This window comes from Hesperophylax consimilis, chromosome 1, assembly GCF_061612785.1.
Source record: "Hesperophylax consimilis isolate HC1 chromosome 1, BYU_Hcon_1.0, whole genome shotgun sequence".
NCBI lineage: Eukaryota > Metazoa > Arthropoda > Insecta > Trichoptera > Limnephilidae > Hesperophylax > Hesperophylax consimilis.
The window spans coordinates 15981291-16005013 of record NC_142836.1 but is presented as its reverse complement, the minus strand read 5'-3'; the positions used below and the strand labels follow the sequence as shown (position 1 = coordinate 16005013).

The following is a 23723-nucleotide window of genomic DNA, read 5'->3' as shown; positions in this document are numbered from 1 at the left end:
TTAGCGGAACTCATTTATTTATCGTGCATAAATTCATGTAGGTACTACAAACGTTCAAGGTTTATTCATCTTCCATCCACCTTCATGTTTAGACCATATCTTTACAAATATTTCAGATTTCTAAAATAATATATCAGCTTACACTTACACAACTATCACTGATCATTACATTCAAATTCAGTCATCCAACAATACCACTAATCAAACAAAATAATTCATCAAAAAAGGTACTTAATATGGAAGTGTTAAAATATAAATAAGAATCAGAAATTGGAGTAAATTATATCAATGTAATGATTTCAATAATTGTGGCAAAATGTTTGAAGAAAAAAATTCCAAATACATTAGTGACTCGACAAATAACATAATACCCAAATCCAAACTGTCTAACTTCAAACCTGTAAAACCGTGGATTACTCATGTTCATTTCAGAATGAATGCGAAAATACCCATTGCAAATTATTTAGACATAAGATTAATTTTCTCACCATTAATATTTACATTATTACGGCACAATCTTTCGCATATCTGCAGTGTGAAATTACAACAAAATAATCATCTAACAGCCTGGCATTTCATAATCACAATGTTCTTCTAGGATTAAAAATTGTTAATCTCTGTAAAATGTACGTTAAAGTGTCGGTTGGTGTGCATTGACCAATACTTTTTAACTAATTTTCGATGCCCTTGAATATTTTTTGTTTAGAATCTCCCACATTTTATTGCACTCAGCTCTAGAGAGAAGGTCCGACTTTATTATTACTAGGCTAAAAAAAATGTATTACACACGCCAACCAAGAGAGGTGGGAGAAAATAACCTTTGTAAGGTCAACTTTTTTAATGTGTTTCCTTGTAGTTTGAATTTAAAAGAGCCACGAGAATCGAGAGTCAGTCTTGGACGGTCAGTCTCGGAGAATAGTCTGTGACAGTAGTCTGTCAGAAGTGGTAGGTAGTAGAATACCACTACTGATTAAGGGAAATTACTTATACACTTAATCTGGTACATACCAGGAAACTTCAACTGCGTCTGATATTATAAAAATAAAACGGATGTGAAGAAAAACCGAAGAAAGTATTTTGCCTACTATTGGGTGTTGTCGTACCAAGATGGTAAAAACAAATGGTTTAATTGTATCTGTACGACATAAGAATTATTATTGAAAAACTGAAATATCAAAATTTATCCCATTTTCTATCAATAAATTTACATTAAAACCAGAATCTAAAATTGTAATACACCAAAGTAAATATAGCAGAACTAATTGCAATCAAGCATGTTCTATACTGAGTACAACTTAAAAGATTAATATCTTGGGGTATATATAGATTAAGATTTTAAATGGAAAAGACGTATGTGTGAGCTTGTAAAAAGAATTAGAAAATTAATTTATATTTTTATAAGACTGGCTGGGGAGGAACATATGAAAATATTTGATTTCCAATTAAAATATCAAAGATTGATATTTCAAGTAATCTTGAAAAAGCATCTTCATTTTCTACACTATTCTCTTACAATATTAACAAAATTTATATAAAAATATTCTTAGCAACAAGTTTTTTAAGAAAAAACAATTAAATAACGCACAATTCCATATATCAAAATCATATTAAAATCCCCAAATTTAATAACAAACATATTCAAAATACCTATCTCTATCTAGGTATAACTTACTTTAACAAACTTCATTTAAATCTAAAAAATATCCGAAAATATTCATGAATTTCAACTTAAATTGAAAAATTATCTTAAACTATAAGATTCCAATCCACATTACTGTTATTATTATTTTTTTAAATCTTTAAATATATTATTGATGAATCTTGCGTTTTTCTCACTTATGTTTTTGTTATTATTTACAATATTTTATGAATTACTTATATCGTTGTTTATAATTGAGCTAGAATTCCCTCAACAAACGCAAGAGCTTTGTCTCTGTATGGAAAGGAAAACCTATTTTTCCATACATTATAATACTGTATGACATGTTAACATTGTATATTTATTGTAAAAAATACAAATATGAAATAATAAAAAAACTACACTATCGACGCGACGGTCCAAATAATAATATTGCGGCTTAGTTATTATTTGCAAGCATTATTATTGTTTTCGACTCTTCAATGAGTTCGAATAATTGTTTTGTTTTCAAATTTCATCATTTTAGCTTTTGCATCAACAATTTCAATGATTAAACTAATTGGCTTAAAGTCTCACAAAGAGGTCAAAATATTAATACGACAATTAAATTTACTAAACACAAATGATCAGAATGATCATTTTTGTTTTGTTGAGTTTTATTTTTCAATAAACACGTGTTACCTAATTTTTATTTATTTTGCTACCGGTTTCGACACAACTGTGTCATTCACTATCAATTTAAAATTTTCCAACACTCTTAACAGTTTTATGATTGCTAGTGAATGACACAGTTGGTTCGAAACCGGTAGCAAAATAAGTAACAAATGTTTATTAAAAAATAAAAATCTATAAAACAAAAATGTCTTGAAATGTTTACATAGATAATGTCCAAGAAATACAAAAAAAGATCAGAAAAGTGTTTTGATTTTAATTGGAGTTACGGTTGTTTTATTTTACGCAGTTAACTTGTGTAAAATAATTTTGTAGGTGTTATTTTAATACCTGATAATGGTACCGAAAATTATGTTTTTAAAATGACTTCAGCAGTATTTAGTGGTCACTTATGAATGACCGACCTTGCTCTTTTCCTTATTCTCTCTCTCTCTCTCTCTTACAACCTCCACCCTCACCGTCTCCCAATATTTCTCTACGTGAATATCATAGCTCCACAGTTGGGTAATTTGAACTCTTGTACTTTATCATATAAAAATTAAAATATTTCCAAATTTATTATTATAAGGCACTCAACCATTTAGTTATCCTATTGAAAACACAGGTAGATATAAATTTAGATTCAATTTAAGTTTTTTTAATTAGATTTAATATCGTTACCGCGCATCAAACTCAGAGTAATATGGTTATTAAAAATATTGCGAGCTCAATAATACTGATCCCTATTAAAACTTAAGCCACGGGTGCAAACCATAATTTTAATGGCCTTAAAGCTCCCACATCTGTTCAACAAGCACGTCACCAACGAACTCACTGGAGCGTATTCAGTAAGGTCCAACAGAGCACTTGGATGCACTGCTGAGGATATTCCACCTGAAAATTCGCACATATTATATAGAAGAAAAATTATTACAGCTACTTTGTGGTCCAAATATCTATTCCCAAAGTGTTTTTAGCTGATCGCAGATGCTTCTGCCTCTACGGTCAATGTTATATTAAGGATACGAAAGAGCCGGTTGTTTGTGTTTAACGAGCAGTCGTAACCCGTATATTTAATGAAAAGGGGTGCAACTCGTATATTTAATGGAAAAGGAACTGTGCACGTGTGTTTTTATCCATCATACCTGACCCCCTGTTGATTAGGGGCTTCCTCAAGAGAAGGTCCTGGTGAAAATAAATAAGTGGAACAAAAGCAAAAGTTGTTTTAATTTCAAATCTAATACAATGCAATTCCACCACGAATTAACAGTCCTAATACTACACTTATACGAGTATACGTAAATATTTATGATAATTATTATTTTGCGCATAAACCATGTTTTGTCGTTGTTGAAGATATTATCTGAGACACCTATACACAGTCTTCATGTCTTGTGCTACGGTTGTTGTAAATATACACAAATGTTATTTTGGGATTATGGTATGATAATTTCATATTAAAATATCACAATTTGTTTATAAAAATCCCAAATTACCATTCGTACCATTCATGTCTATGGCAACAATAAGAAACATACCTGCCTACATGGAAAATATAATATATTGTGTATCATGAAACGACCATTTAACGAATAATAAGATTATCTTCTGAGGGCAGCCTTTTTTTGGTCCTAGTTCAGTCGCGCTCGGTAATGTAAAGGTTTTTATCCGTTTTCTCATTCTTGAAGTGGAGCAGAAGTGACAAGCAAGTCGCGCGTCATTCAGTTGACTAATGATGTATCTTGGAAGTGGTAATCTGCGGGTGCCGCGATAATAATACCATTGATCGTAAATATTTTATTTTTGGCACAGAATATAAAAATACGCTTTTATCTAATACGAGTATGACAACATTGGACAAATTTGGATAAACCTAAATCATATAAATGTTCTGGCTTCAGCAATCTGAAACCTACCTGATTCAGGTTTAATTCTAATATGAGGTCAAATTCATGAATTGGCCGCAGCTTTACTATCGAAATATTTTCATATTAATGTTATTGTACGATTATTATTGTAATTATTCATCCTATTGTGTAACTGCGCACTGACGAACAGTTTGTGGTTTTTACAATATTCTCATTACGACATTCTAAAGACCTGGGAATATATTTTTATAAAAAAGCCTTAATACTATCTAAAGAGAAATGACATACATCCACTGTTTTCAATTTTTGAAGTTCAATCTCTTGAAAATTCATTCAATCCCAGCATTTTTCGTGTCATGCTATGCTGTGCTAGAACATTTGTCTGCAGTCTAGTATCTTGAGCAAGTCGTGGCGACAACTAGGGCTGAAGTTTTCAGGCATGTATAAGCAATAGCATTCCGAGAAGAATAGGGTATCAATAGATTTATGCATTACATTAAGACTAAGTATTGCAATATTTGCATAGCGTCTAGTTTCGGTGCCAAATCTATTTGTTGCCACAAGTAAGTATATATGGCACATGAACCTCGGATAAGTTCCGTGCGTCCGCATATAGACGAACCTTCATAACGAACCTAGATTTCTTCCAGCATTTGTTATGTATTTAGCTTGATGCGGATTCCACACACCACAAGCATATTACAGCTGATTTTTTTATAAAGCCATCGAGCATGGCTATCATTGCATATGGGTTTTCAAACTGTTTACATGTTCTAATGATAAATTCAAGGAGCCTGTAGCATTTTGGAGAGAGCCATGATAGGTATGTGGTCCAAGAACGTCACTTTGGTAGTCACTGTCGCCAAGGTTTCTACCGAGGTTCCAAGTTAATCGTTAATTAAGAAAGTTTCAACCCCAATCTCTAGCCATAGTCAATTAGTCCATCACCATCTATTCCCCTGAAATAATGTACAGATGTTTCACAAAGTTCCTACACAGATACATATATTTTCACTTCAGTCGTGTTTGCCCATAGTAATTAACTCCAGTATTTTCACAGCTAGTTTTCATTAGATTAGAATAGGTCAGATCGCCCGCAGATCGGATATCAAATATTATTTATTTCTCGTTACTCCAGATAAATAATGTGTTAATATAGCGCCCTTGGGATTATTTTTCTCTAACTGTGCTACAATAAGTATCAATTTTCTATTTATCAGGACCGAGTGCTCCTAAATTTTACCCACCGTTATTTATTTTCTGTAAAACTGTACCATCACCTATTTGAAGCTTAAAATAGGTTGAAATGGGTATTTTATCTTCTCTAAAGCGTCATGAGCCTGTGTACTTTTCGTTTTGAAACTTCCTGACCCATTGGCCTATTTAAAGTGTGTGAATAAGACTGCGGGTGAAGCGGTGTTAGGGTCGGATGGCGCCCATAACCAGTAAATCCCTATTCTAAGGAAACACTCAAACGTAAGGTTGCTAGAACAATTCCGTTCAATTAGTTAACATTGGCGTCCATTAAAACCCCCATTCTTACAATTACTAACGAATTATGTAGAAATCAACAATAACCCCATTAAAAACAATAACAAAAAACACCGAGAGGATTCTTAAAAGCAGAAAGCTTTAATTTATCTAAGTAAAATTTTGTGAACCGTGATATGATTTGTTATTATCTTTCTCCCGCTTTTAGTAGTATATTAGGTGGTTTAATTAATTTCGTATTAATTAAATACTTAAAATTATTCCTTACAAAAACGTAAAGAGTAATGTATTTAGATAAGCGAATGTGAAAATTAATCGGAAAGTGAAGGTGATAAAGAAATTAAACCGATCAAAGTGATAAATCATTGAAGAAGAAGATAATACTAATAAATCTAAATGAAACATAAAACAGAACAATACCCAGAAAAATAAAAATGTAACGGTCTCAACTTGGAATCGAACGCAGGACAACGCCCCTAAGCGTCTGAACACCAGCTGCGGGGCTTGCCAGATCGGTAGAGGCAGGTTTGAGGAGACGCTTTGACCTCTCCAACTGGTATTTTGACTCATCGCCTTGCGCCGCAGTGGGAGGGATATATTCATATGTCCGTCACTTCTGGACACAATGATCCCTATATTCCTACCCAACCTAACCTAACCTAACCTAACCTAACCTAACCTAACCTAACCTAACCTAACCTAACCCAACCCTCATACCCTTTACCTTCCAAGTCCTCCTTTTCCTTTCCTTAAAACCCTCCATCCTAGCATCAGACATGGGCTCTGAGGGAAATTATTTTCTTCAGGGCCTCCTGTGTGAGTTTATTGTTAAAAAAAAACACTCGTCATTGGGACCTAATTATTTTATGTTATTTCATTTTTATATATGAAATCGATCTTATGTGCATTTTTATTTTTATAAATTACATTGATTTATATTAATTAGTATTATCATTTTCAATGATAGTGTATAAATGAATAAATAAATTCTTCAGTTTGACGTTATCCGAAATTATCTGTGGAGTATTTTATCAAACTCAGATTATTTTTTTCTTTTCGAACTTATTTTAACTTACTTTCCCTAGGTGGCGGGACTTGATGCGAGGTATAGTAAAAAATACTTTATGTTCATATTATAATGATGATTACAATTTTTTTTTGTACATTTTAAATTACAAAATCAAATATTTTTATTCTGTTAGATATTTTTAACACTAATCGACTGGGTAACAGACATGTTTATTTTTCATCAGTTTGAAATATAAATGAATTTCTTTGAAGTCGATTTCTATTGACATGAATAATGAATGTTTCGATATTAAGAGCAACCTTTCGATCCTTTGTGTGTATTTATTATTTCCAGACCTATGTTCATTAAGACTCAACATGAAACCATTGAGGTGTTCTACATAATTAAATTAGGTTTAAACTATTTTGGAAAAGTACATTGGCGGTTGGGGTGGTTTAACATGTTTGTTCTAGTGGCTCTTGACTCGGTGCAGTGGGGAACTTAAATATTTTGAATTCTTTAAGGCAAAATAAGACTCCAAAAAAATATCAATTATGAACGTGAACGCGCTTTGAGTGGGCGGAGCTAGATATATAGCTAGAGATATAGCTAGGTATTTTTGCATTAAGTTTCATTTGCCTGCCGCGTTCGCCAAAACATTGCACAGTTTGACATGGTTTGATTTCACACGGACAAGTTTTATAAATATAAACTTCTGTACGATGATAATAATAATTATTACTGTAAGCATTAGAAAATGAATTGCATAATTTGTATGGTGTTTGGAAATGCATGGTATCTACGTACTGTGAAAAAATATGTAAGGGATCCCAGATAATCATAAATCACATATCCTTTTGTGGTTAATAAATGTATATTTGTTAAAAATAATCTATTCCCAGATTGCCTGAATTCATGACAGCTCATCGAATAACGTTATATATTACGAAAGTGACTTCCATCAAACTACTAAAAGTAAAGTATTCACTAACAATAACCAAATGGTGACCGGATAACTCAACACACCTATAAAATGTGCCATAAAGTTATGAAAAGTGATGAAACAATAGTTTTTCACTATCAATATTGATAACTTTATATCACTTGGTGTGTTGAATTGCAATTTTGAGGGGTTATCATGTAACCATTTGAAGTCACAAGTGGGGTTCCTCAACGGTCAAAATATTGTTTATTATTCATCAATGACAATGTTGACCAATTTAATGTTGTAGAAGTTCTGCTATTTGATGTCGAATTAAAAATATAAGAATACGAAATGTATACGATTGCCAAATTTTAACAAATTAACTTAGAACATTTTCATCAATGGTGTGAACAAATTGCTTTATTTTTTAACATTAATAAATGTCAATTATTAATATTTTCTAAAACTCGTCATATTATCTTACATGAATATACATTAAATAATATTAAATTAATATCAGTATCACAAGTTTGTGAATTGGGTGTAATATTCGATGAAAACTTGACATTTATTGCACACATCTAAATAACTAATAAGGCGTTAAAGATGCTTGGCTTACTTTTGCAGAACTTTAACTGTTTTTAAGTTTATAGATCGTATGAGAACCCTCTTTATTTCATTAGTCAGAAGTTAAGTGGAATATAACTCATCTATTTGGTGACCTTCGTATAAAGTTCACTCTAAAAATTTAGAAAGAGTTCAACACAAATTTCTTAGGTACGTAAATTTTTAGCTCAGAATTCCAATTGAATACATTAATTATGTCGGTTTGATGAATCACTTGCATCTAATAACACTGACTGACAGGAGAATTATGTCAGCCCTGGTTGTGTTACGCAGAGTCATTAACAACTTAATTGGCAGTCATGCCATTGTTTTTACTTTAAATTACATTTCCCGACTAGGAATATAAGAAAAAATCTAACATTGTTCAGAAATACATACACAATAGGGCGTCCCAAAAAATTAAAGTTGTTATTTTTCAACGCATACCCTCTAATTTTGTTTCAATAATGACAAAACATTAATAAATAAAATTTAGTTTACTTGGGACCACTGCAACCCGTGCCGACTTACATCGAAACATGTTAGTACTTGTACATTAAGACGCCCGCGAGCAAACGTGTTGATGAGCTTGTAGTAACTTGCTTTTTTGTTAGTAAACGAGCATTTAGGCAAGATGTCGTTAGATTTACGCACTTCTAAAAAGAGAACGAAGATAAGACACAAATTTAGAAGATTTTCCAAAAACGCTACAGAAAACTCAACCTGAAACCAGTAAAACGTCGATTCGAAAAGACTTAATTACTCCAAAGTTAGTCGCAGCGCTTGACACGTGCCAGTTAAGTATGAGAGATTTTGTTTTCATTCTTGAAGCTACTTTTGAGGCGCTTGGATATAATATTGATCAGGTTCCAATAAGTAAGTCTTCAATTCAAAGAATTCGAACGGAAAAACGAAAGGCGCGCGCGGAGGCCAAAAAAGATAATTTTCAAAACGAGGTACCAGTAGTCACCAGTGTTGTGACTCTTCACCGGGACGGAAAACTGTTGCCTGCTTTGATTGCTGACTGAGCTAATGGGACCCTATTCCCCTCAAAGTATGATACAGTTAAAAGTGACCGAGGGAATAGGGTCCCATAAGCTCAGTCGGTAGAGCACTGTCCCGGAAGGACAAGGGTCCTGGGTTCGAGTCCCAGATGTGACCGTTTCCTTTTCTGATTTTTCTGTATCAGATTTTTGTTTAGAAATCACTAATATTGTCTTCAATATTTAAATATTACAATTTGAGGTTTTACTCAATAAAGTTATTCCGAAAAATATATATCTATTTTGTCGCTGTTTGATCAAACTGTGGATCTGTGGATCAAACAACTAAAATAAAAAATGCTTTATCAACCCATACATGACAAACGTTATATCCCATCGAAGGAAGATCTTGATGGTAAATTGTATCAGTCAGTATCCTGACTGTAAAAAACAAAATTTAATCAATAAACCATTTTTAAATATAAAATACAAGATTATTATTATTTATTGGATAATTTGTATAGCGCCGCTTTTGTGAGATATCACCTCAGGGGCGCTTTACAGTTGATGCAGGTATTACAGAAAATATAAATATTACAAAAATAGAGTGAAGTTAAGTTAAGTAAAATGGAGTATAGGAAGAGGTGACACGAAAAAAGAAGATAGAGACTCTGCAGCAAGAATCCTATGTGGTGAAGAAACTGGGCCAGCTGCTGCAGCGAAAGAGTCCACCGCGTCCACCAACAGTGCCAGCACGAGGTACGTCTTCCATCCAGGTATGTGTCTGCTGCTAATAAAGCGCTGACCCACTATCCTCTCACAGATACCAGTCCTTGGCAGCACCGCTGTGACGTTCTACAAAGATAGAAGATGGAGACTCTGCAGCAAGAATCCTAGGTAGTGAAGGAACTGGACCAGCTGCTGCAGCAAGAGAGTCCACCGCGTCCAACAACATCGTCCAGGTATGTATCTGCTGCTAATAAAGCGCTGACACCTCACGTTGATAAGAGACCCTGGCAGCACCGCAGAGACGTTCGGCAAGTCCATCATTTATCTCAATGTAATCCTGTTCCTGGTAATTGTTGAAGTGGTTCAGCCATTCTACCCGCAATAAAAAGCGACGGTAGTAAATTACCTTGGGCTTAGTAAAAAACTTGCCAGGGTTCAAACTTGCCCAGTTTCCGAGAATTTCGTTGAAAACATCTGGGGTGTATTTATCGATGATCGCCGTTCGTTTCGAATGTCCAATATTTTTGAGCAAATTTCCGAATATTCACTTTTAAAACACTGCACTCAATCACATATTATAAAGTTCTAATAATTATTGAGTTTATTTTTATTTAAGTTCAAATGTTGATTGATTGATTTTAAAAATAATTTCAAAGGGATGTTACCTCATTTCCCTTGAAAATACTAAAAAAACACAAAGCGGTTGGAGGACGCGTTAGGACGCGTCCTGCTGCCACGAAGGGCGCTATACTTTCTCTCATAATTGAACATTTGTGCATTTTTAAATTCTATTTATAAGACAAAAATGAAAGTTTAAAATCATTCCATATTAACTCTGTACAAATTTTGGTACCATATGTTTGGCATCAAGTCGGCACGGGTTGCCGATGTTTAATCAAAATAATATTTATTATATGAGTTATGGGGATCAAATGGAATAAAATAATAGGGTATGTATTTCAGTTCATGAAAAAAAATTCTTCCTTATGTCCTGGGACACCCTAATACACAACCAACTATCAGATACACTCACTAACCAATAGGATGCATGATCTGGAAAACAAGTTTGGGGTACTATTGATATATTTATTGAGTCCACTTATGGAATTAAGCGTAATCTATAACAGCACTTACCGAAGAATCCTAAAAATTAGAGTAGCATTGGTAATGTAGTTTTAGTGATGTGTCTTATATGTAGTATTGTTCTAGTTTCTATATTATTTTATGGTACTGTTACATGTTTTACTAATTTTATTTATTATTATATTATTCAGTTAACTTTTTTTTTTTTTTTACAGTAATACCGCACAAGAGTCCCAACTGCTCCCGTCTGGAGCCAGTGAGACTATGGCATCCCCAATTGAGGTATGTTGTGAGGCTGAGGGTATTGGGGAGGGGAGGGAGATGGGGAAGAGGAAGGTGGGGAAGTACCTGGCTATTCAGATCTGGTCACCAAATACGGCTAAAGCCATTTCAAGCAACGTTTCAATTCTGAATGGTGGTCTTACACCAGGGCGATACTGAGAGTATCTTCCACTCTGGAACGTGCCGCAAATATACTATATATTATTTTAAATTAATTAATTGTGAAATAACACAAATTAATCAAATAAAATTTATTTGCGCACGCCGGGTTCGAACCCGCGACCTTCGGATCTGTAGTCAAAAGCGTATACCACTAGACCACGCCGGCCGTCAAACTGTTATCATGCTGTAATTATTTTTTGTATAATTTTCGATAGCTCTCTAGGTATATTCTGTTTTTAAAATCCATGTAAAAGCCCGGCTGGACGTAAACCAAATAATTGATTTTTTTTAATTGACTTAATATCAGCAGACCATAGATTTGATAAAATAACAGGTACTAGTCTCTTACATAAAAATAGTAAAGGCATTAGGTTAGACAATTTAGAATCATTAGAAATCAGGAAATCTATAAACAGTAACTTATCAGACCATTTATTAAATACACAAGTTAATTTATCTAATCAAAAAAAACACATTCTATAGTCCTATATTTAACTTGTTTCCCAGAATCCTTTCCACTCTTAAATAATAAGTTTATGCTTTTTCTTATGTCTTTAAAATGTATTATTATATGTATAATTCATGTAAAAATGTTAATTGTTATTATATATCTTCAATTCACTATGTCTATGTAATATTTGACTCCTCCCACTTTTATAATGTATTATATTCTGTCTCCCTCTGTTTTCCTATAAATATGCATCACCTCTGTCTTAGATTTTAGTTATATTTCACATCCTGATGAAGCTCGACCGTAGCGAAACCGGTAGATGTAATAATAATAAAGTCGTGGTTAATAAACAAAGTGTTTTATTTGATTTAATATAAAATGTCTAACCACAAAGTGATTGCTTCCTACGAAAAAAAAAAAAAAAAAAAAAAAAAAGTATTTTTTTTTAATATTTTTTTTTTTGCAATATAATTTTTAATAACTGTAAGGAGAAAGTGTATTTGAAGAGCATTTTCAAAAAGCGAAATACAGTTTTAAGTGAATAATCAATCAATTAATTAATTAAGGGTCAACATTTTATAAAAATCTTTGACATGATTAATAGTAAGAAATCCAATTTGTTTGTAAAAAAACCCATCGTTATTTAAAAAAATACGAAAATTGCAATTTTTGACAAAAGATAAATTTCTAAATATTTTAGAGATACATTTTAGTTCTACAGTTATTTTTGTTGTTCTTAACAACAACAAAAATACATTTTTTTATATTTAAAAAAATAATTATAATTAACATTTTTTAAATAAATAATAATAACTGGGGTTTATTAATATCCATTGAAATAAGAAAATAGTAGCTCTTTAACGATATTTATTTATCTCGTTATTTAAGTTATACATATAACAATGTAGGAATAAAGATGTTTTATTTTGTGAAATGTATCATTTTCTATCACACATAAAGCCGGTAAACATATCGGATTTTGGAAATCCGAATTAGTCATTTCGTAAACACCTATAAAGAGAATGAGATTGAAGACATAAGCGTTTTGGGTAGATTTGAAAAAACGCTTCCCGATTTGGCTTTGGTCGAAATGGTCGAAAAATTGACCATTTAAGCAACTTTGGTTTGAATTATAATCAGAGTATTACATTTTTGAACGCTTCTTGAACAATAAGATTTATACGCTTAGTACGTAAAATCATATTTGAAGTTTTATTAAAGTTTGCTGTTAATTTTGTTTATTTTCAGCAGATTATTTCATAAAATTATTTGGGTTATTTATATTTGCCAAACATATTGCGGCCAAAATTAATACTAAAAATTAAAGGTATAAGATGTTTTTTTGAAGTATTGAATTTGGCATTGAATTGTTGATTGGTTTTGTTTTTGTTTTTAAATTTAGTTATTTGTTTTTTTTTTAATTGCCGGCAACTCGGGCGTTTATTGCAATAACATTATCAAAATTACAAACATGAAAGTAACCCGCCTTACTAGAAGATTTCTGTTCTGAGGCAAGTAATTAAAATTAAAGTTAAATCGTTAGTTATTTAAATACATCAAAAATCTATTTTGAATCGGCTACTGGAAATATTTAGATTACCTTGGGTCAAAGAGCAAGACATATCTTTGTTATTAACTTTTTTTAAATTAAAAAAAATATTGTTATTCTTATATGTAGGTACTTGTATACTTTTTTCTTCATATGAAGCGGTTACTTTGTGATGTGACATTATAATTTAAAATTGAACAATAACTTTGTAAACATCACTTATAGGTAAATACTTAATGCCGACCGGGTTTCGCTACAACCGTATGTTACGGCAGTATAATTGCCCTGATGAAGCTACGGTTGTAGCGAAACTTGGTCGACATTAAGTATTTACCTAAAAGTGATGTTTACAAAGTTATTGTTTAATTTTAAATTGTATACTTTTTGTTTTTGCTGACCTCTTATTTTTACATTCCTTTAATCAAAATCAATCAAATATATCAAAATGGCCTCTAGAATAGTACCAGAGGATAACAAAATTCACAGTGTAAGCACAGAACAATACTAATTAGTCCCGCAACCAAAGTATTCAAAATCGCCGATCAAAATCTTTTTTTCCTCATAAAAAATATATTAAAATATTATAAAACTAAATTATTTATAGCAAGTCAAATTTTGTGTACCTACCTATTTGGTTGTAAAATATATTGAGAAACATAATCCTTTATATTTGCGCTCCGAATAACGTATCGAAGCTAGTAGTTATAAATATTAAGTGAGGTTAATTAATGACATCGGATTTTCAACTAGTCAACTTTCTACTCCCTTTGAAAACCGTTGAAAATGAGCGCTCTAAGCCTGCGCCCAAACACCGGTGACGTCTCTAGCTTGTTGCAGCTACTCTCTACTCTCTGTTCCGGTGAATCGCTTCAGTCAACTCCCCATGGTGGGATATTAGTACCTCACCATTCATCGTGCGGGTCGGACGCGCGAAACCCAGCAAACCGTCTACCAACGCGTTCAAGCCCGATTCGAAAAGAACAAAACTTAATGGAATAAAAAGTTCCAAAAACATTCGAATTGAATAAAAAACTTTCCGAAAAAAAAACCTTCGAAAAAATGTGCGATTTGAATAATTTAAAACGTTCTAAGAATATTCGAATTTAATTGGTTCCATTCGCAGCAAAATAAATCTACCTGATTTATCAGGTGTGACCATAAAAAGTTTGTGAAAACTTATTTAAATTTTTGCTAAACTAATTAATCATATGTGATCAGTGACAATAAGATTTAAATATTAATTTCAGGTGAATTTGAGACATTTTATCGTCCGTGATTCGACATTTGTGCGGAAAGCAAATATTAAACCTGTTTGCAATTATCTAAACAAACTAGATCTTAATTGCGTACCTCTATGCAAAGAGTATTTGTGGTTATTGGAAAACAGCTTTTACAAAAATTAAATAAGTACGCACATCGGTGTGGTAAAATTAACTGATATTGAATGATAAAATCGATTTAAATTGGTAATTAATCCACTGAGCTTACGTAACATAATAAGTAATCACGAATTATTAACATGGTTTGTTTTATTACATTACGATATGATAATATAATCCCTTCAGCGGAGCTTAAAACTAGTGTCTAATTTTTTTGCATTTTTAATTTTGTTGTATACTTACCACTAACAAATATTTTCAAAACTTATACTTATATTTTTGCTATTTAAAATTATGGATATATTTTTTTATGAAACATTGATTTTGAACTACCATTGTTGTGTATACCACAAATCTTATACCAAATAATTGGTTTTATAAATTTGGTAAGTATTAATTTTACGATATCAAGTAGTTACGCTCAAGTATTTAACCAGTGATACATAAGTGGAACATAATTTTTATTGTTTGAAAAAATAATCTTTGTCGTCACTCTGCCGATTAACTGCCCCCCTATTACCTTGATTTTTTTAATGTTTATTAAAAAAAAAAAATCTTCATGTTTTACTCCAAATAACCTCAGGAATCACTTAGTAAATAAGGCAGCTACTTCTCTTAACACCCTTATAATCCTTCATTATTAACTTGAAATGTTAAATAAAAATTTGAAGTTATACAAGTGCATAGAAAGCAAAGTATTGTTATATCGACAATGTTTGCTTATGACGAATATTGCATTGTTAGGAAGCTTTGCAAGCTAAACTAGCAGCTTCTAAATCCTTCCCTCTGAAATCACATGTGTGATTGATGGACGTCCGAGCCAAAATCACCAACAGATACACAGCAATCAATCAAAACAATTCTTAGTTTATTTTAAACGTAAATATTTGCTACCTCATACATGTAGAATATTTATATCTACTATCTAGCTTTTGTCCGTCTGAACTATGAAACACAAAATCGTTGTTTTGACTAAAATAATACAATTGACAAAAAACCCTCAAGTAGTGAGCTTTGAAGTAATGAACCTTGTATAATGATTTGCCGTCTGGATTTTCTAAGTCAAGAAAACTGTTTTCAGCCTTCTTCTTGTTTTCAACTTCTTTGAAATAACCTAAAATTAAGGCAAGACGCCTTAAGTTTTAACATTTTATTTTCATTTGTCCTTAAGTCAATTATATAGAGCTCAGTAAGTAATTATACCTTAAGGAACCATTTTAAACTGTCGTGTGAAGTGACCACCTACATATTACATATAACAATACGTACATTGGGGGGGACCCACCCTGGGGGGGACCCACCCTTTCCCAACGGCTGTGTAAGGAAACTGATTGTTTAACCTCCTTAGCCGCACACGTCAGGACTCTATTTTTTTTGTAAAAAGTAGCTAAATTTATTGTAAAACGATTCTAGACCCTCCAATTTCCCTGCATGCATGATTATTAGTACGAAATAATGTATGCATACTTACATTAATAGTAACACAAAATAAGAACACATCTGAAATGTGTTCGCCTGGTGATTTGGCATCTAAAATTAAATAATAAATAAGGAGAACAATATTTACAAGTGGAAGTATGATTGAAACATAAAAATATACAAGCCGCGTATCGAGGGCAGTTTACCCCACTATTACGGGGCAGTCCTGGCAAGAATGAGCTTGGAAAGCGGCCTGGTCACAACGATCCCAATCACCCGCGTCCCTTAGCCAGTTTTCCGAGAGTACCCTCGAAGAAATGAAACAATACGTACAGTCTTTGATGTTACCTACTTTAAAGTGGTAACGTTAGATTTTGAATAGACTGTAAATTGTTACAGTCTAATCAAAATCTAACGTTACTACTTTAAAATTAGGTAAGATCAAAGTAATGAAATAAAGAGCTATTTGACGCTGTCACCAGAAGCCCTCGGAATTTGTGTAATATAAAGGAAGTGTAGGGTTGAGTATTTCACCAAAACTCCACAACTCAGGCCAGGACACGTAAATAAATCGGCCTCTAATTGCATAAGTCTTTAAACATAATATTATTATAATGATATTTTTATATAATCTATAAATATATTACATAAATGTCCTGATTATGTCTTAAATAAACACAAAAATAAAATTACAACTTAAGTCAGTGTTCTCGGTTGGAATGGGGTGTTTTTGATTTCGACCGCTTGCCTCGAAGTTTGACGATACTTTCTTAGCCCATTGTTCCGGCCTTTCCTACCCTACAGCGAAATCACAAAGCAAAAATAAATCCATGTCTTCAAAATGTGAGGTACGGTTTTTACTGATGTTTCGAGAATATCGGGATTCGAGAGTTAAATTTTTTGGGTCAGTGAAAAGCAAAATCTAAATTTAAAATCTATAAAATTTTTATGAAGGATTTCACTGAATGAATCATTTTTAAGGTAATCTATTTATTTAATTATTATTATTTTTAGTTAATATTGTTTTGTGTTGCTGATAAATTTGTATAGGGAAGCCTAACATCGTTCAAGCTTCTCGTAGGATAGCCATGGACTGTTTTGTGTTAATACTAACATTTTTTAGCATATAATCTTGTAAGTTATTTTTTGACTTGTACGTAAATACTACGGTAGTATAGACCATTATTTTTTAATGACAAACTTATTTCTGAAATATCAACACAAATTGAAAATGTATCCCGAGTAAAAATAAATGCCGCGAACGGGAATTGAACCCGTGCCTTCTGATGTCCGGTCAGGTGCTCAGAACCACTGACCTATGTCGGCTTATTTCCAACCCGTCAAATAATTCAAAATGTACTAGTGTCTCAATCAACAATTACTGCTTCTTATATTTTTCCACCTGTTAACAAACAACTTTATTTTTGTAGGAAAGGCTTTTTAATGATAAACTAGTGTTTATAAGACAAGGTTTTATGCATAGCACAAAGGATAACAAATAATTATAAGCAATAATTAGTCGCCAGAAAAATCAATATAAATTGAATATATGACCTTGTGTTCAATTGCCGTTGGCGCATTTATTTTTGCTCGGGAGATATTTTCAATTTGTATTGATATTTCAGGCGACTAATTATTGCTTATAATTATTTATTATTGACCAAATTTGCCACAAACTTATTATATATTGAGTTGGCCTATATTTATTATATTTTTATATATTTATCATATATATGTATATATATTGAGTTAGCGTTGCATTTTTTATCCTGGTATATCTGTTATAGCACAATAAAGACCTCATACCTTTGTTCTGAATTATTTCCATTCTTTTAACTTGCGTTTTATTGCTCAAAAAATTACACTTGTGCATTAGTATTTCCTTGTTTAAGGGCCTAATTTTTCCCTTATCCTTATCCTTATTAAGAGAAATGATCTTTTTTGCAATTTTTTTAGTTAAAATTTCAAAGTTAGTGTTAAATTTGAATTTTGTTACCGGTAATGTTTCCCAAGTATTTAATTTCTTCATTTTTTACCTAGTACCATGAATAACTTCGGCTAGAGAGCTACTTTTGAAATATTTCGTTCTTATATTTGCAGTAGGCCGGGAGTAGAATTCGCAACATTCCAATTTTTGCGAAATAATATGCAAATAATTAAGCTACGAAGGTCGCATATTCTTGTAGTTTGTATTTTGTTGAATAGACTTTCCTGGTCCAGCATTTAAATTGAAATCCCTTGCATTTTTAATGGATGAATAGAATTAGTAACGTGAATTTTTACATACAAGTAGCTTTTTGAGAAAGTGTTTCACAAAATTCGGATTAAAAAAACATTTCTTCACTATAAATCCCTCGAGCGTACTATTTAATATTTTTATGAACGGAAAATCTATGTTTTACAAATTTAATGTTCGTATGGTTTGAAATGTTTTAATTCATTTTTATAAATTTTTTGGACATATATTCCACTTTACGTGACAGTAACTTGAGGGTGGTTATGAAGAGGTATATTTACAGTTAAATTCCAGTACTTTCATTGAATAAATTCCAGTACTTTCATTGAATAAAAATGATTTAGTGGAATGTGATATATAAAAACAGTGAATATGTTATACACACCATCATTTGTTTCGGTAATCTAATCCTAATAATAGATATGGAAAAATGAATTTTATTTTTCTGTATTCTTTTGACAAAAATACCTTTTTTATTTATTTTTCATTATAAGCACCCACTTAACGGCCAAAGCAAATTGTTAGCAGTTCAATTTCACAATATTAATTAAAGCGCCCGACGAATAATGAATTAATAAAATTGTAAATGGAAATTCTTTTTTCCCGAGAAGCTATATTTAATGTATAATCACTAGGAATAGTTTTAAATAAGCTTTATATAAACAAAGCTACATTATTTTTCGTTGAATTAAATTAATAAAAAAATAAAAATGTCTCTGTTCCGCGAAATATTTGAGGTCGTCGCGAAAAAAATATTCAGTGTAATCTTTCAATGATAATTATTAGTAGTAAAACGTGAATCATTACTTTTTTTCAAATTATCAAAACATTTTTGTAATCCATAAAAAAAGTACCAGGCTTATAAAAACTGCTTTGAAGTACAAAATCTCCTTTCTTAGAACCCGTTTTTGAACCAATTTAACACATTGTATAATGTGGTAAATTAGTTCTTTAGAAAATGATAGCAAAACATTTAAATATTTATGCCTGAACATCGCAAAATAATATATACTTTTTGGCCATATTTTTCTTGAATAAATCAAAATGGTGGCTGTTGTTAAGCGGGAATCTAAGCATTATCGATGTATCTATATATATATAATACGTGTTATTTTTAGCGACCCAATTCTAAATGTTACTCAACGTGATGTATTACCTTAACAAATATTATTTTGATGGATTTATTTTTCCTGAAAGTCGGTGTACCTTCAGTGGCTGAATTGGCAAAGCATGGGTTCAATTCCTCGGCTGGCAAGCACACAACGACACAAGAATTTCAATAAAAAAGCGTATGGACTCAAGGCGTAAAATATATTTTCTGGTATATTATTATGATATAAAGATCCTGAAAAACACATTTAGGAAGAAAACATTTTCTGAAAATATAGTTTATTGTTTCATTTTATCATTTTATTTTCAGTGTTTTAGTGCCTGACACACCAAAAGCGCTATCTCAGAAGTTAATCTCTGTTATGCGCTTTGATATAATGACCTAAACTTCCGATAACGATCGAAGAATTTTTTGGAATGAATTGGATATGTTAGACTTACGTATTAACTTTGTTATTGGCTTGGAACACCGTTCAGTGCAGGAATTCAATTTGGACCATGTAGAATGCTTGCTATTTGTATTAGACTGAGTTAAAGGGTCAGTTGATCAATTTCCTAGTGTTTCTAGTGTTATTTTTGATACAACTAGAAACTTTTATAATAAGATTGATTTCGATTATATTCTTAGTCCAATTTGATACCACGTCATCACAATCATAACATAACGTAGAACAATTTAACGGTGTAACATCTTTCAAAGTACTCGGAAACATTGAAATATATTCTTACAATTGTACCATCTTACTATTGTTTCATTTATTTAAGTAGTTATAACTGTACATTCTTATAGTAGTATCTTTCACTTAGATAGCTAGATTCCATAACAAATAATCTTCTTAACAATTTATGTAGGTGCACAAATCGAAGTAATGATACTTCAAAGAAACCAAGGTCAACGGCTTGTAGTGCTGCACTACAGAATCATTAGTATTCCTTTTTTTCTATTCTTACGCACTAGCGATAGTTATCATAACTATATATATACTTTTTAAATAATCTTTAATTTTTTACTAAATTCTACAAGCAAAATTATGCCTGTACGTAATATATTATTAAACTGATATTTTTTTCCAAAAGTATACTCCCCATCCCATCCACAAGCAAATAGAAGAGAAGTGTAAATCGTAAGATACAAAATAACTCATTGTTAAACTTAATGATTGTGTTATATGTAACTGTATTACTTTTATGTTAACTTGGAAAATATATATTTAAAAAAATATATATGTATATATGTATAGATATATATATAGATATATATAGATATATAAAAAAATATATATTTATATATGTATAGATATATATATAGATATATATATAAATATATATATTTTTTTAAATATATATTTTCCAAGTTAACATAAAAGTAATACAGTTACATATAACACAATCATTAAGTTTAACAATGAGTTATTTTGTATCTTACGATTTATACTTCTCTTCTATACCTACATATACGTGTCAGGTACAGATGAAGACAGAACTTAAAACTTAAAGGCTAATTTTGAATCCGTATTAAATTTTATGCCAAATCCTGCGCTTTAACGACGTATTGCATAGAAATATATTATGTATCCATTTAATATATTTCTATAATATATTCTGATAACCAAGCGGGGCAGTTGCACCCTTTGAACAATAATACATAGTTCAAATGATCTACTTCAAATGTCAATTAGCCCGTTCAAAGGTTAATTGGGCTTAGTGAACAAACGCTATATTGACACATATATCACCCTATTTAGACACCTGAACAAATCACAGTGATATTGAATCCAAATATTAAATATCTTCATTACATATTTGTGTTTTTTCTTATTCTTTCCGTATTGACTTTTACCGGTTTTGGCTATTTGCATTGATCATAGATGTCATTGGTTTAGTTTGAATTTTAATGAAATTCAAGTATTTATCTTCAATAGCCAAATATTACTTAATTCATTATGGCATTATCCACGTACGAGTGAGTTTGACGTTGGATTGTACACATAAAATATATCAGGAATCATTATTCTAACAATCTGTTTGTTTTCACAATTGCTTGTTTAATGATGGCCCTATTCTAAATGTACACACACGCATTCCAGTACTCTTAAATCAATATAAGAATGGAAAGCTTTATATTTACAACAATAATAGGGTCTATTTTGGTTACGATGGTAACGGTGTGAAAAGATTCATTTTCGTTAAACCGTTCAGATTTATAACAAGAAAATGGTTGTAATACCGTAAATACTTGCGTTAGTCTTGTTTTGACATATTTTAAAAAATTTGGGCAATACAGATAATATTTCCTGCTCGATAGAATTTAATAGAAAAACCATAAATCAGAACATTTTTGATCTGTTTTATACCTAAGAAGAATCAATACTCAAATATTTGAAGGTTAAACGTTCAAATGAACCTCAGAGAAAGAAACGTGTTTCGTTTATATTATTTTTGTTATTTATGTAATATTATGGTTATTTATGTAATATTATGTGCTAGGAAGAAGAAGAAGAATGTAATATTATGGTTCACTGAAAATTCATATTTGTGTTGTTTTTCGGAACATTCGATTCTCGTCTGCTTGTGTGAACATATCATATCAAAAATCTGTTCATAAAAATAGTGAAAAAACATTTCAAGATAGCTCGCTTGTTTATAATGAAATAAGTTCGTTCTAACGATTCCAGTGTTAAAGTAAATACATACATTTGCGTCTTTATTTTATTAATTGACTTCAATGAAAGTTGTACTAAATTTTATATGAATGTTGTTTTTATATTATTTCATAAATAAACCTACAGTGAAATATTTTAACTGAAAACTGTTAATGTTTCTTTATTAATTCTTAAAAATCTCCCAGATAAAAATCACTCCATGAATGATGATAAGCTAACTTCTTTAAACACAGAAAACAGTCTGTAAACTCAATATTTTAGAGCAATTGGAAATTAGTAAAAAAATCTAATAATCGTAAAACTAATTTAATGAATGAACAAAATAATATAATTCGCTTCCACTAGGTACTAGAGTTCAATTATTATAGAACACAAGAATACATTCATGTTGGTATAATAATTATGCATCGAAAAAGAAACCCCTGTGTCATCCAAATTATTCAATCGAAAAGACGTGACTTCAAAATTAAATAGTGCAATTAGCGGGAAAACTTAAAAGGGTAATTAACAACCATTAATAATTTCCCATAATTTACTCGGATATCAATAAGGGAATGGGTAGTAAAAATATTAGCAATTTGATTTTCATTTTATGTACCTATGTATTCGAAAATAATTTAAATATATTGTCTTTAAGTGGCTTCATCGTACTTCAATAATGCTTGAAGTAGGCGAAACAGCTGTCACGCGTGATAATAACAATTACACCACAGAACTTGTTTACGAATGAACTTTTTGTTTGTAAATTGAATTATGGTATAAATGTTTGAGAACCTTTCAGTATAAAGACGTAGATATTAATTTTTTTAATCAGCCTTTCATATTTCTGATAAATTTATTTAAAATACCATAATAATTAGCTGCTAAATGTTACTGCTTTCATTTAAATTTGGCGAAAATTGTACATAAAAATTGACATGGTACATATTATACATTTTAATTACGTCAGATACCTATGTAGATACATTAAGTATTTTAGTATGTACTTATCTGTAGACAGCAACATTTTGGAACAAATTATTATTGTACCATCATGTGCTTACAAGAAAATACAAAAAAGGTTGATTAAAATTTTCGTTTTTTTTTCAATAGAAGCAAACACATTGTGACTTTAAATTTTAAATAAAATAATGAAAATACTTGGTTTTAGGTCACTTTATTGAATAATTTTACTGTCTACCGGTTTCAGTCCCTCCGTACCATCATCAGGACAATAAAAAATATGCTATTAAATACAGCAGTACACACATTTATATATCAAAATTATCAAAAAAAGGAAAGAGACAGTATACTAGAGTGGGACAGTGCGTCAGTGTGGTAGAGAGGTGGGGGAGGGAAACTTTGTATAAGTGAAGTAATCGGGAACATACTAAGAATTGGGCTGACAGTTAAAATTAATTGGTTATTTAAAAATACAACCTTTGAATTTGCAGATTTTTTTTATTTCCAAAGCTTTTAAATTGTTTAGCCTTAAACCTATTCAATTTT

The 23723-nt window shown here is 31.1% G+C and overlaps 1 protein-coding gene across 3 annotated transcripts in view; it reads left to right on the top strand.

Moving 5' to 3' along the window:
- The first annotated feature begins 14356 nt into the window (after positions 1 to 14356).
- The window catches only part of LOC149426357 (QRFP-like peptide receptor), a 240428-nt gene continuing 231061 nt past the window's right edge, over positions 14357 to 23723 (top strand). The window contains exon 1 of one of the 3 annotated variants that reach the window (XM_089636533.1): positions 14357 to 14592. In XM_089636533.1, coding sequence (XP_089492659.1) covers position 14592 — 1 coding nt within the window. In that variant the 5' untranslated portion in view covers positions 14357 to 14591. Of the gene's footprint in view, positions 14676 to 14773; positions 14895 to 23723 lie in introns of those variants that run through there. The other 2 variants (XM_089636543.1, XM_089636551.1) reach the window with 2 other exon arrangements.